The 14,007-nt window shown below is 49.6% G+C and overlaps 1 protein-coding gene across 1 annotated transcript; it reads left to right on the plus strand.

Moving 5' to 3' along the window:
* Positions 1-1,141: 1,141 nt before the first annotated feature.
* On the plus strand, positions 1,142-11,608 carry ARHGDIB (Rho GDP dissociation inhibitor beta). The gene is made up of 6 exons (XM_069736129.1): positions 1,142-1,182; positions 6,971-7,154; positions 7,817-7,900; positions 8,010-8,086; positions 10,796-10,859; positions 11,030-11,608. Exons 2-6 carry the CDS (start codon positions 6,977-6,979, stop codon positions 11,227-11,229), a joined length of 603 nt encoding a protein of 200 aa, XP_069592230.1. The 5' UTR covers positions 1,142-1,182; positions 6,971-6,976; the 3' UTR covers positions 11,230-11,608.
* Positions 11,609-14,007: the final 2,399 nt, after the last annotated feature.

Genomic DNA, 14,007 nt, shown 5'->3' on the forward strand with positions numbered 1-14,007 from the left:
TGCCGGTACTACTCCCCCCAGGGTGCCGGTACTACTCCCCTCATGGTGCCGGTACTACTCCCCCCAGGGTGCTCTCCGCCATGGTGCCGGTACTACTCCCCCCATGGTGCCGGTACTACTCCCCCCAGGGTGCCGGTACTACTCCCCCCATGGTGCCGGTACTACTCCCCCCAGGGTGCTGGTACTACTCCCCTCATGGTGCCGGTACTACTCCCCCCAGGGTGCTCTCCGCCATGGTGCCGGTACTACTCCCCCCATGGTGCCGGTACTACTCCCCCCAGGGTGCCGGTACTACTCCCCCCATGGTGCCGGTACTACTCCCCCCAGGGTGCCGGTACTACTCCCCCCAGGGTGCTGGTACTACTCCCCCCATGGTGCCGGTACTACTCCCCCCAGGGTGCTGGTACTACTCCCCCCATGGTGCCGGTACTACTCCCCCCATGGTGCCGGTACTACTCCCCCCAGGGTGCTGGTACTACTCCCCCCAGGGTGCTGGTACTACTCCCCCCATGGTGCCGGTACTACTCCCCCCAGGGTGCTGGTACTACTCCCCCCATGGTGCCGGTACTACTCCCCCCATGGTGCCGGTACTACTCCCCCCAGGGTGCCGGTACTACTCCCCCCATGGTGCCGGTACTACTCCCCCCAGGGTGCCGGTACTACTCCCCCCATGGTGCCGGTACTACTCCCCCCATGGTGCCGGTACTACTCCCCCCAGGGTGCCGGTACTACTCCCCCCATGGTGCAGGTACTACTCCCCCCAGGGTGCCGGTACTACTCCCCCCATGGTGCCGGTACTACTCCCCCCATGGTGCCGGTACTACTCCCCCTATGGTGCCGGTACTACTCCCCCCATGGTGCCGGTACTACTCCCCCCATGGTGCCGGTACTACTCCCCTCATGGTGCCGGTACTACTCCCCCCAGGGTGCCAGTACTACTCCCCCCAGGGTGCCGGTACTACTCCCCCCATGGTGCCGGTACTACTCCCCTCATGGTGCCGGTACTACTCCCCCCATGGTGCCAGTACTACTCCCCCCAGGGTGCTCTCCGCCATGGAGGGTTGCGTCAGCGCTTCCTGTGCGTTGCTCTCGCACTTGTCGCCTTCGTTTTCCTTCCTTTTTCTTAACTGTCGGCGCAGTCAGCATTACGGCGCTTTGTGTCCGGAGCGGAGGACGCGGCTGGTAAGCGGCTTCTGACGGGGGAGGGGGACACAGGCTGCTCACTGTCAGGTGGTGGGAACTACAGGTCTCAGCAATACCTGCAGTCAAAGCCCCTGCCGTCATCTCCTTCTTACCAGAAAATGTTACTGGTTCAGCTAGAGACCTGGACAATCACTCCCATCATCCCACAGTGCATGAATATACTGCGCTATAGTCGTCCCCAAGCTTTAGGCTTTGTGCACACGTTGCGGATTTCCTGCAGATCTGCAGCGTTTTTTCCCCGCGCAGAAACGCTGCAGAACCGCAAGTGATTACAGTACAATGTAAATCAATGGCAAAATAAAAATGCTGCGCTGAAAAAAGGAGCCGGTGACTTCTCTGTGCGGATCTGCTGCGTTTCTGCACTGATTCCATAATAGAAATCTGCAGGGGGAAAAAAGGAAGAAATCTGCACAAAAATCTGCACCGTGTGCACAGACCAAAAAAAGGCGCAGATTCTGACCGGCGTTTCCTGCCAAGAGATGCAGAATCTGCACAGAAAATCCACAGTCAAATCCGCAAGGTGTGCACATAGCCTTATACTCCAGTCACTACCAGAGCTGCACTCACATTTTTTTAAATATATTTGAGGCCCAACTTTGTGCTCCTGAAAATTGTCCAGAAAAGAAGGCGAAGCTGATGGGAGTCATAATCCGCAGATCTGTAAAATTTGGCAGGTGAAAACAAAATTCCAATGTTTCTAGCAAAAAGCCGGAGGAAATGTTTCCCCACGTGCGGCGCTGGGATGAGTTTGGCGCAGTCTCTGCATCGTCCGGCTCTGTGACCCGCCATACTTTACACTGCGGGCGTCTGCGCTCTGTCTATAGATGGAGTAATGTATAGACGCAGAGGGCGGGATGCTGGGGGTCACGGTGAGGACTGCGGGGGTCCTCTGGCTCTGGGGGTCACATTCTGCACCCCTTCCCTTTCTGTTTATGTCTCTGCAGGGGTCTCTGCACACGTGAAGGATTTGCTGCAGAAATTTCTGCTTCTCTTGGCAGGAAAATTGATGCGTAAAATAGGTCAATTTTTGCTGCGTTTTTCCCACTCACTAATATGGGGGAAATCTGCAGCCAAAACGCTGAAAGAATTAACACAACACAGATATCAGAAACACAGGAAAAAAAATCACCGGAGCAGATTTCTGACAGATCAGAACGTTTCTTGGTTCTGGAAAATGCAACAAAAACAACGCAGCAAAAATGCAACGTGAGAACAAAGCCTGAGTCTTCCTGGACCTAAACCTCTAGGTTCTTGTACAGAGCTGTGGCCCGGTGTGGAGTAAGGGCCCATCAGTCTCAGGCAGTGTGGCCCCTTAAAGGGCCAGTGACCCCGCAGTGAGGAGGCGATGCTGGGTACAATGTATCTCAGTTGTATCCTGGGGGATTAGAGCTGCAGATCACCATGGACTTGTTGTTGTTGTTGTTGTGCTCTGCGGGATGTTCTGGCCGCGCCGGGTAATTCTCACATATGTCCATGATCCACTTAAAGGATCAACCAGAGCTAAGAAAAGAGCAGGGTAAAGTCACAGCTCACGAGGCCGGAGACACTGGTGCCACCTCGCCCCCCATGCCCAGCGCCCCCCCCGTGCCCAGCGCCCCCCGTGCCCAGCGCCCCCCATGCCCAGCGCCCCCCCCCCCCGGTGCCCAGCACCCCCCGTGCCCAGCGCCCCCCTTGCCCAGCGCCCCCCGTGCCCAGCACCCCCCGTGCCCAGCCCCCCGTGCCCGGCGCCCCCCCGTGCCCAGCACCCCCCATGCCCAGCCCCCCGTGCCCAGCACCCCCCGTGCCCAGCACCCCCCGTGCCCAGCGCCCCCCCGTGCCCAGCGCCCCCCGTGCCCAGCGCCCCCCATGCCCAGCGCCCCCCCCCCCGGTGCCCAGCGCCCCCCGTGCTCAGCGCTCCCCGTGCTCAGCGCCCCCTTGCCCAGCGCCCCCCGTGCCCAGCACCCCCCGTGCCCAGCCCCCCGTGCCCAGCGCCCCCCCGTGCCCAGCACCCCCCATGCCCAGCGCCCCCCCGTGCCCAGCGCCCCCCGTGCCCAGCGCCCCCCATGCCCAGCGCCCCCCTCCTCGGTGCCCAGCGCCCCCCGTGCCCAGCGCCCCCCTTGCCCAGCGCCCCCCGTGCCCAGCACCCCCCGTGCCCAGCCCCCCGTGCCCAGCGCCCCCCCGTGCCCAGCGCCCCCCCGTGCCCAGCACCCCCCATGCCCAGCGCCCCCCCGTGCCCAGCGCCCCCCATGCCCAGCGCCCCCCCCCCCGGTGTTCAGCGCCCCCCGTGCCCAGCGCCCCCCTTGCCCAGCGCCCCCCGTGCCCAGCACCCCCCGTGCCCAGCCCCCCGTGCCCAGCGCCCCCCCGTGCCCAGCGCTTTCCCCGGTGCCCAGCGCCCCCCTGTGCCCAGCACCCCCCCGTGCCCAGCGCCCCCCTCCCCATGCCCAGCGCCCCCCCCCCCCCTGCCTACGGGACCAGCGGTGGAAGCAACAACTGTGGGACAGGAAAATGGGGGAATCAGAGCGGAGCCACAGAGTGTTCCCATCCCGTGGACCGCGGCCGTGTGATGATATCACGTGTGATTCTGATTCCAGCAAGTGGGGGCCGGGCGGTGTCTGAGCCGCCATCAGTGTCGGACTGGGGCGCCAGGGGCCCACCAGTAACAGTGACTTTGGGGGCCACTTTTCACCTACATACAGATATTACACGACCCGCGGTCACTAATTCTCCTCTTTCTCTATATAATAATAACTGGGCAGTTTGGATAATGAATGATGAGATTCTGCTTTTTTCTGTACAGAGTGAATCCAGTGAATGATGCCAAGTGCTGCCCATACAGTGAGGTTGGGGGCCCAGGTCTCCACAGGGGTCCGTCGGGGGATTCCCCTGTTACCCTGTGGGCCAGTCCGAGCCTGGCCGCCATTGTCAGGAGCGGCCCCTCATATAGAGTCAGCGGTGACACGTGGCGTCTTGTGGCGGCTGGTGGCGACTTCCTCGCGCAGCCGCACATTTGTGGTCTCTACAGTCTCCGGCTAACGTCTCAATACAGTTTCCTTTTAAGGCTTCGAGTCATGAAATATCAAACTGGGGAATCCATGGTGATCCTGTGCACCAATGTAAGGGAATCCATAGTGATCTTGTGCCTCAGTGTGAGGGAATCCATGGTGATCCTGTGCCCCAATGTAAGGGAATCCATGGTGATCCTGTGCCCCAATGTAAGGGAATCCATGGTGATCCTATGCCTCAATGTAAGGGAATCCATGGTGATCTTGTGCCCCAATGTAAGGGAATCCATAGTGATCCTGTGCCCCAATGTAAGGGAATCCATGGTGATCCTGTGCCCCAATGTAAGGGAATCCATGGTGATCCTGTGCCCCAATGTAAGGGAATCCATGGTGATCCTGTGCCCCAATGTAAGGGAAACCATGGTGATCCTGTGCCCCAATGTAAGGGAATCCATGGTGATCCTGTGCCCCAATGTAAGGGAAACCATGGTGATCCTGTGCCCCAATGTAAGGGTATCCATGGTGATCATGTGCCCCAATGTAAGGGAAACCATGGTGATCCTGTGCCCCAATGTAAGGGAATCCATGGTGATCCTGTGCCCCAATGTAATGGAAACCATGGTGATCCTGTGCCCCAATGTAAGAGAATCCATAGTGATCCTGTGCCCCAATGTAAGGGAAACCATGGTGATCCTGTGCCCCAATGTAAGGGAATCCATGATACTCCATGATACATGATTACGATTAATCCCCACAGTTTTAAGCGTACCCTAAAAACTCATTTGTTCAGACTGGCCTACCGCCTCAATGCATTAACCTAACGATCCCTGTGTGGCCTATTTATAATAAAAACAAAAAAAAAAAAAAGGTTCCTCGCATCATGTTCTCATACACTTTATGCAGTTAATAGCCCTCTGTGTCTGTACTGCTACATACTTAGGCAGATAACTGGTTCATGAACACCCGAGCCTTACACTATGGCCGGTCCGAAAAACTAAAGCAATTGTTACCATCCACCTCTCGTGTCTCCCCTTTTCCCCATAGTTTGTAGCTTGCGAGCAGCAGGGCCCTCACTCCTCCTGGTATCTGTTTTGAACTGTATTTCTGTTATGCTGTAATGTCTATTGTCTGTACAAGTCCCCTCTATAATTTGTAAAGCGCTGCGGAATATGTTGGCGCTATATAAATAAAATTATTATTATTATTATACTCCTGTGCCTCAGTGTAAGGGAATCCATGGTGATCCTGTGCATCAGTGTAAGGGAATCCATGGTGATCCTGTGCATCAGTGTAAGGGAATCCATGGTGATCCTGTGCCTCAGTGTAAGGGAATCCATGGTGATCCTGTGCCTCAGTGTAAGGGAATCCATAGTGATCCTGTGCCTCAGTGTAAGGGAATCCATGATAATCCTGTGCCTCAGTGTAAGGGAATCCATAGTGATCATGTGCCTCAGTGTAAGGGAATCCATGATGATCCTGTGCCTCAGTGTAAGGGAATCCATGGTGATCCTGTGCCTCAGTGTAAGGGAATCCATGGTGATCCTGTGCCTCAGTGTAAGGGAATCCATGGTGATCCTGTGCCTCAGTGTAAGGGAATCCATGGTGATCCTGTGCCTCAGTGTAAGGGAATCCATGGTGATCCTGTGCCTCAGTGTAAGGGAATCCATGGGGATCCTGTGCCTCAGTGTAAGGGAATCCATGGGGATCCTGTGCCTCAGTGTAAGGGAATCCATAGTGATCCTGTGCCTCAGTGTAAGGGAATCCATGATAATCCTGTGCCTCAGTGTAAGGGAATCCATAGTGATCATGTGCCTCAGTGTAAGGGAATCCATGGTGATCCTGTGCCTCAGTGTAAGGGAATCCATGGTGATCCTGTGCCTCAGTGTAAGGGAATCCATGGTGATCCTGTGCCTCAGTGTAAGGGAATCCATGGTGATCCTGTGCCTTAGGCCCCTTTCACACGTATCGGAGACACAGACCCACATAGACATATTCAGATGAATGGGTCTGTGCACATGTCAGTGTAGTATTTCCACAGACCGTGTGTCCATGGGCAAAACCCGCTGACATGTCTGTTTTTTGCCATCATCACGGACGGCAAAACGACCCGCACATGTGCACACGGAGAACACACATTGATGTCCTCCGTGTGACATGGACAGCCGCCGGGGAAGAAGCTCTACTGTAAGCGCTGTTCCCCGGGGGCTGGTGCTGCTCTGCCGGTGAGCAGAGGAGAATGATGAGTGTTATATTAAATTCCGAACGACAGCAGGCGGGGGCTATTGGGACTGTTACCCCCATCATCCGACACCTGCTGTCCCTAAGAACAGTGACAGTAGGTGCGGATGATCAGGGTATTCCACAGCCCCCACCGGCTGTCGTTTGGACTATAACGCTCATCATTCTCCTCTGCTCACCGTCCCCTCTATAATGTAAAGCGCTGCGAAATATGTTGGCGCTATATCAAATTATTATTATTATTATTATAAAGACCAAACCACGTTCTGGTTGTGCTAACCCGAAGGAAATCCAGAACCTGCCGCCTCCTGCTGGGATCATTTCTTGTTTTCATATTTATTTATTTATTCTTCTTGTGATACAAATGTCAGGTAATAAACTGTTACAAATGACACAAATGTTACTGATGTTACTGACATTTCTATTGTTCTTATGTTTCATCCTTTGCTCATTTATTGCACCTTTCAGTCACTTATTGTATTTATCTGATTGTTTGATACATTTCTATAATTATCCACCATTGATGCATTTCATTTCTCACCCCCCAGATCACGATGTCGGAGCAGGCCGCAGTCGTTCATGACCTGGAGGATGATGATGAGTTGGACGGGAAACTAAATTACAAACCTCCTCCCCAAAAGTCTCTTCAAGAAATCCAGGAGCTGGATAAGGACGATGAAAGCTTAGAAAAGTACAAGAAGTCACTACTGGGAGCCGGGCCGGTCGTCACAGGTATGGCGGCTACACCAGTGGCTGAACCACTCATGTTCGCCTTCAGTGTCCGCAGTGGTCGTCACCCAGCTCTCCGGACACCCTGACCGGCACATGCATCTATCCTTTAATGGAGAGTCAACCTGTGTGTCAGTCTTCACTGTAGTTCTGGCATTGTAATCATGAACCAGGGAGCTCAGTATGAGCAGAGCCATAGTCCTAGATTCCACCAGTTTGTCACACTCTGTATTTAGGCCTCACATCATACAGGCAGCGAGGGCGCGATGTTCTGCAGCTCAAGAGGAAGTGGTTTTATAGAGACCAGAATGTAATGAGCTGCGGCAACAATCAGGAAATGTCTTACAACAAAAAAAAAGCAGATGGAAAGTTTCACAAGAGTTTCTGTAATCAAGAGGTGCTGCAGAGCTAAACTCCTCACTGCACAGTTCACTGTCTGCAGACTGGAGGGAGCAGAAGGCCCTGATAGTAATACCCCCCGAAGCCCCCAATTACATGAGACTCTGACCCCACCAGTCATCTATACCATCCCACCTATGGCTGCTGACAACCTGCCTGTCCATCATGTGTCAGAGGTTGTCAGCTGCGCCCCGGGTCACTGGCATCGCTGGAGATAACGCCCTTCCCCCACTCATTCTTGTGTCCTGTAATTTACTATTTTTCAGACCCAAATGCTCCAAATGTGACAGTAACTCGCCTCACATTAGTCTGCGACGCAGCGCCCGGACCCATCACCATGGACCTCACTGGTAACTAATGACGACGATTATTATGGTTTTATATCAATTATTCAATAAAAGTGACATTGTATTTACTACAGCTTTTCACGAACGTATCACTGCTTTTCTGATGTCACAGGAGACATAACAACCCTGAAAAAAGAAGCGTTCGTTCTGAAAGAAGGAGTGGAGTACAAAGTGAAAATCTGCTTCAAAGTGAGAAATTCTAATAATAATAATGACAATCCTTTATTTATATAGCGCCAACATATTCCACAGCGCTTTACAGTTTGCACACATTATCATCTCTGTCCCCGATGGGGCTAAATTCCCTATCTGTATGTCTTTGATTATACACAATTATACCAGTTATTCCATTATATATCCTGTATTATACCCCAGAGCTGCACTCACTATTCTGCTGGTGCAGTCACTGTGTACATACATTACATTACTGATCCTGAGTTACATCCTGTATTATACTCCAGAGCTGCATTCACTATTCTGCTGGTGCAGTCATTGTGTACATACATTACATTACTGATCCTGAGTTACATCCTGTATTATACTCCAGAGCTGCACTCACTATTCTGCTGGTGCAGTCACTGTGTACATACATTACATTACTGATCCTGAGTTACATCCTGTATTATACTCCAGAGCTGCACTCACTATTCTGCTGGTGCAGTCACTGTGTACATACATTACATTACTGATCCTGAGTTACATCCTGTATTATACCCCAGAGCTGTACTCACTATTCTGCTGGTGCAGTCACTGTGTACATACATTACATTACTGATCCTGAGTTACATCCTGTATTATACTCCAGAGCTGCACTCACTATTCTGCTGGTGCATTCATTGTGTACATACATTACATTACTGATCCTGAGTTACATCCTGTATTATACTCCAGAGCTGCACTCACTATTCTGCTGGTGCAGTCATTGTGTACATACATTACATTACTGATCCTGAGTTACATCCTGTATTATACTCCAGAGCTGCACTCACTATTCTGCTGGTGCAGTCACTGTGTACATACATTACATTACTGATCCTGAGTTACATCCTGTATTATACCCCAGAGATGTACTCACTATTCTGCTGGTGCAGTCACTGTGTACATACATTACATTACTGATCCTGAGTTACATCCTGTATTATACTCCAGAGCTGCACTCACTATTCTGCTGGTGCAGTCACTGTGTACATACATTACATTACTGATCCTGAGTTACATCCTGTATTATACCCCAGAGCTGTACTCACTATTCTGCTGGTGCAGTCACTGTGTACATACATTACATTACTGATCCTGAGTTACATCCTGTATTATACCCCAGAGCTGCACTCACTATTCTGCTGGTGCAGTCACTGTGTACATACATTACATTACTGATCCTGAGTTACATCCTGTATTATACCCCAGAGCTGTACTCACTATTCTGCTGGTGCAGTCACTGTGTACATACATTACATTACTGATCCTGAGTTACATCCTGTATTATACCCCAGAGCTGTACTCACTATTCTGCTGGTGCAGTCACTGTGTACATACATTACATTACTGATCCTGAGTTACATCCTGTATTATACTCCAGAGCTGCACTCACTATTCTGCTGGTGCAGTCACTGTGTACATACATTACATTACTGATCCTGAGTTACATCCTGTATTATACCCCAGAGCTGTACTCACTATTCTGCTGGTGCAGTCACTGTGTACATACATTACATTACTGATCCTGAGTTACATCCTGTATTATACTCCAGAGCTGCACTCACTATTCTGCTGGTGCAGTCACTGTGTACATACATTACATTACTGATCCTGAGTTACATCCTGTATTATACCCCAGAGCTGTACTCACTATTCTGCTGGTGCAGTCACTGTGTACATACATTACATTACTGATCCTGAGTTACATCCTGTATTATACTCCAGAGCTGCACTCACTATTCTGCTGGTGCAGTCACTGTGTACATACATTACATTACTGATCCTGAGTTACATCCTGTATTATACTCCAGAGCTGCACTCACTATTCTGCTGGTGCAGTCACTGTGTACATACATTACATTACTGATCCTGAGTTACATCCTGTATTATACTCCAGAGCTGCACTCACTATTCTGCTGGTGCAGTCACTGTGTACATACATTACATTACTGATCCTGAGTTACATCCTGTATTATACCCCAGAGCTGCACTGACTATTCTGCTGGTGCAGTCACTGTGTACATACATTACATTACTGATCCTGAGTTACATCCTGTATTATACTCCAGAGCTGCACTCACTATTCTGCTGGTGCAGTCACTGTGTACATACATTACATTACTGATCCTGAGTTACCTCCTGTCTTATACCCCAGAGCTGCACTCACTATTCTGCTGGTGCAGTCACTGTGTACATACATTACATTACTGATCCTGAGTTACATCCTGTATTATACTCCAGAGCTGCACTCACTATTCTGCTGGTGCAGTCACTGTGTACATACATTACATTACTGATCCTGAGTTACATCCTGTATTATACTCCAGAGCTGCACTCACTATTCTGCTGGTGCAGTCACTGTATACATACTTTATATTACTGATTATACTCCAGAGCTGCACTCACTATTCTGCTGGCGCAGTCACTGTATACATACTTTATATTACTGATTATACTCCAGAGCTGCACTCACTATTCTGCTGGCGCAGTCACTGTATACATACTTTATATTACTGATTATACTCCAGAGCTGCATTCACTATTCTGCGCATCCTCCGAGCAGCTCTGCTCCTGTTTCAGGAGTGCGGCTTTTGTAGGTGCAAAGTCTTCTCTTGTTAAAATGAAATGGGAGAGTTCAGCTCTGAAGCTGCAGAATTGGCAGTGAACGTTCCATTTGCGGATTTTTCCTTTGTGTTGCAGGTGAATAAGGACATTGTGTCCGGGCTGAAGTACGTGCAGCACACATACCGCGCGGGCGTGAAAGGTAAATGGCAGAACGCAGGGTCACACTGTGCACACAGAGCAGCGCTCCCTTCACCGCTGACCCTCTCGCACCTCTGGATGGGGAACACCAGGGTCTCAGTCTTCTCCCCCACACCTGCTGTGTCGTTGCTGCGGATTTGTTACAATGTGTCTCTCATTTCTTCCGTCCAGTCGCTAAAGCCACGTTTATGGTGGGAAGTTACGGCCCTCGACCCGAGGAATACGAGTTCCTGACTCCTGTGGAAGAAGCTCCGAAAGGAATATTGGCTCGAGGAAACTATCACAACAAGTCGTTCTTCACCGACGACGACAATCACAATCATCTAACCTGGGAGTGGAACCTGTCCATCCGCAAGGAGTGGACCGAATAATGGAGCCAGGACGGAATGGAATGCTACAATGTTTCTCCATGGAAACCATCAGCATGAATGCTACTAATGCCCCATCACACAGGGTAGCCATTGCCTGCATCCACCACTAGGGGGAGACCTGTGTGCAGCTCATATCAGGAGATAGAAAACTGTACCCAGATCGCCCCCTAGTGGCAGATGAGAGAAGTTACATTGTATCTCCTGATAAATCCCTCACTATAAACATGATATATTCGCCTTCTGCTGTAGTACGACATGCAGGGCTGGAGTATATGGCGGTTTCCGTGGTGACATAATATATACTATGAAGGCGACTCTGTATACGGGCTGAGAGCATAAGATGTATTTTGCTTTGTTAATAAAAAAATAATAAAAATCAGCGGCGCCTGGACCCTTATTAATGTCTGTCAGCCCAGATCAATTAAAACTACCACATGGCCGGACTGTGAGGAAATACAGCCCGACAACTGCAGAATGAGAAGTTCTGTAACTTTCTTATACACTTTGTTAAACTCTTCTTAAAGAGAAGGTACATGTTTTATTCGTCTTTCCTTATCCTTCAAGTATTGGAAAGTTATACATTTTTCATTTCATTGCCTGCTATATTTTGCTCCCTTCTCTTCCAAACGTAAAACAATGGTGCTGATTCAATGTCGACCAAAAGTTTCTTTAGAAGCTGCTTTCATCTGCTGCTCAGCACAATCTGTTCACTGAGCAGAGAGGCTCAGACAGGGGAAGTCCTGTACTCTAATTGTATGAATATAGTATATTCATATAAATAGTATAATACAGTGACGAGGAAAAAGCTAACATATTAAACACCTTCTTCTCCACGGTATTCACGGTGGAAAATGAAATGCTAGGTGAAATCCCAAGAAACAATGAAAACCCTATATTAAGGGTCACCAATCTAACCCAAGAAGAGGTGCGAAACCGGCTAAATAAGATTAAAATAGATAAATCTCCGGGTCCGGATGGCATACACCCACGAGTACTAAGAGAACTAAGTAATGTAATAGATAAACCATTATTTCTTATTTTTAGGGACTCTATAGCGACAGGGTCTGTTCCGCAGGATTGGCGCATAGCAAATGTGGTGCCAATATTCAAAAAGGGCTCTAAAAGTGAACCTGGAAATTATAGGCCAGTAAGTCTAACCTCTATTGTTGGTAAAATATTTGAAGGGTTTCTGAGGGATGTTATTCTGGATTATCTCAATGAGAATAACTGTTTAACTCCATATCAGCATGGGTTTATGAGAAATCGCTCCTGTCAAACCAATCTAATCAGTTTTTATGAAGAGGTAAGCTATAGACTGGACCACGGTGAGTCATTGGACGTGGTATATCTCGATTTTTCCAAAGCGTTTGATACCGTGCCGCACAAGAGGTTGGTACACAAAATGAGAATGCTTGGTCTGGGGGAAAATGTGTGTAAATGGGTTAGTAACTGGCTTAGTGATAGAAAGCAGAGGGTGGTTATAAATGGTATAGTCTCTAACTGGGTCGCTGTGACCAGTGGGGTACCGCAGGGGTCAGTATTGGGACCTGTTCTCTTCAACATATTCATTAATGATCTGGTAGAAGGTTTACACAGTAAAATATCGATATTTGCAGATGATACAAAACTATGTAAAGCAGTTAATACAAGAGAAGATAGTATTCTGCTACAGATGGATCTGGATAAGTTGGAAACTTGGGCTGAAAGGTGGCAGATGAGGTTTAACAATGATAAATGTAAGGTTATACACATGGGAAGAGGGAATCAATATCACCATTACACACTGAACGGGAAACCACTGGGTAAATCTGACAGGGAGAAGGACTTGGGGATCCTAGTTAATGATAAACTTACCTGGAGCAGCCAGTGCCAGGCAGCAGCTGCCAAGGCAAACAGGATCATGGGGTGCATTAAAAGAGGTCTGGATACACATGATGAGAGCATTATACTGCCTCTGTACAAATCCCTAGTTAGACCGCACATGGAGTACTGTGTCCAGTTTTGGGCACCGGTGCTCAGGAAGGATATAATGGAACTAGAGAGAGTACAAAGGAGGGCAACAAAATTAATAAAGGGGATGGGAGAACTACAATACCCAGATAGATTAGCGAAATTAGGATTATTTAGTCTAGAAAAAAGACGACTGAGGGGCGATCTAATAACCATGTATAAGTATATAAGGGGACAATACAAATATCTCGCTGAGGATCTGTTTATACCAAGGAAGGTGACAGGCACAAGGGGGCATTCTTTGCGTCTGGAGGAGAGAAGGTTTTTCCACCAACATAGAAGAGGATTCTTTACTGTTAGGGCAGTGAGAATCTGGAATTGCTTGCCTGAGGAGGTGGTGATGGCGAACTCAGTCGAGGGGTTCAAGAGAGGCCTGGATGTCTTCCTGGAGCAGAACAATATTGTATCATACAATTATTAGGTTCTGTAGAAGGACGTAGATCTGGGGATTTATTATGATGGAATATAGGCTGAACTGGATGGACAAATGTCTTTTTTCGGCCTTACTAACTATGTTACTATGTTACTATGTAGTACATGGATCCTTCTCTCCCAAATGGCATTCTGGGGGCTGACTCCATGCCCACCACAGGTTCCTTTAGAAGCTGCTATCAGCTGCTGCTCAGCACGATCTGTTCACTGCATGCAAACATTCTGTATGACACTTTCCTTTGTTCTGTGTGGGAGCAGAGAGGCTCAGAACTCAGGTGGGGAAGTCCTGTACTCTAATTGTATGAATATAGTGTACAGATGTTAGTGAGCAGCAGC

The sequence above is a fragment of the Ranitomeya imitator genome, chromosome 8, assembly GCF_032444005.1.
Source record: "Ranitomeya imitator isolate aRanImi1 chromosome 8, aRanImi1.pri, whole genome shotgun sequence".
In the NCBI taxonomy this organism is placed as follows: Eukaryota; Metazoa; Chordata; class Amphibia; order Anura; family Dendrobatidae; genus Ranitomeya; species Ranitomeya imitator.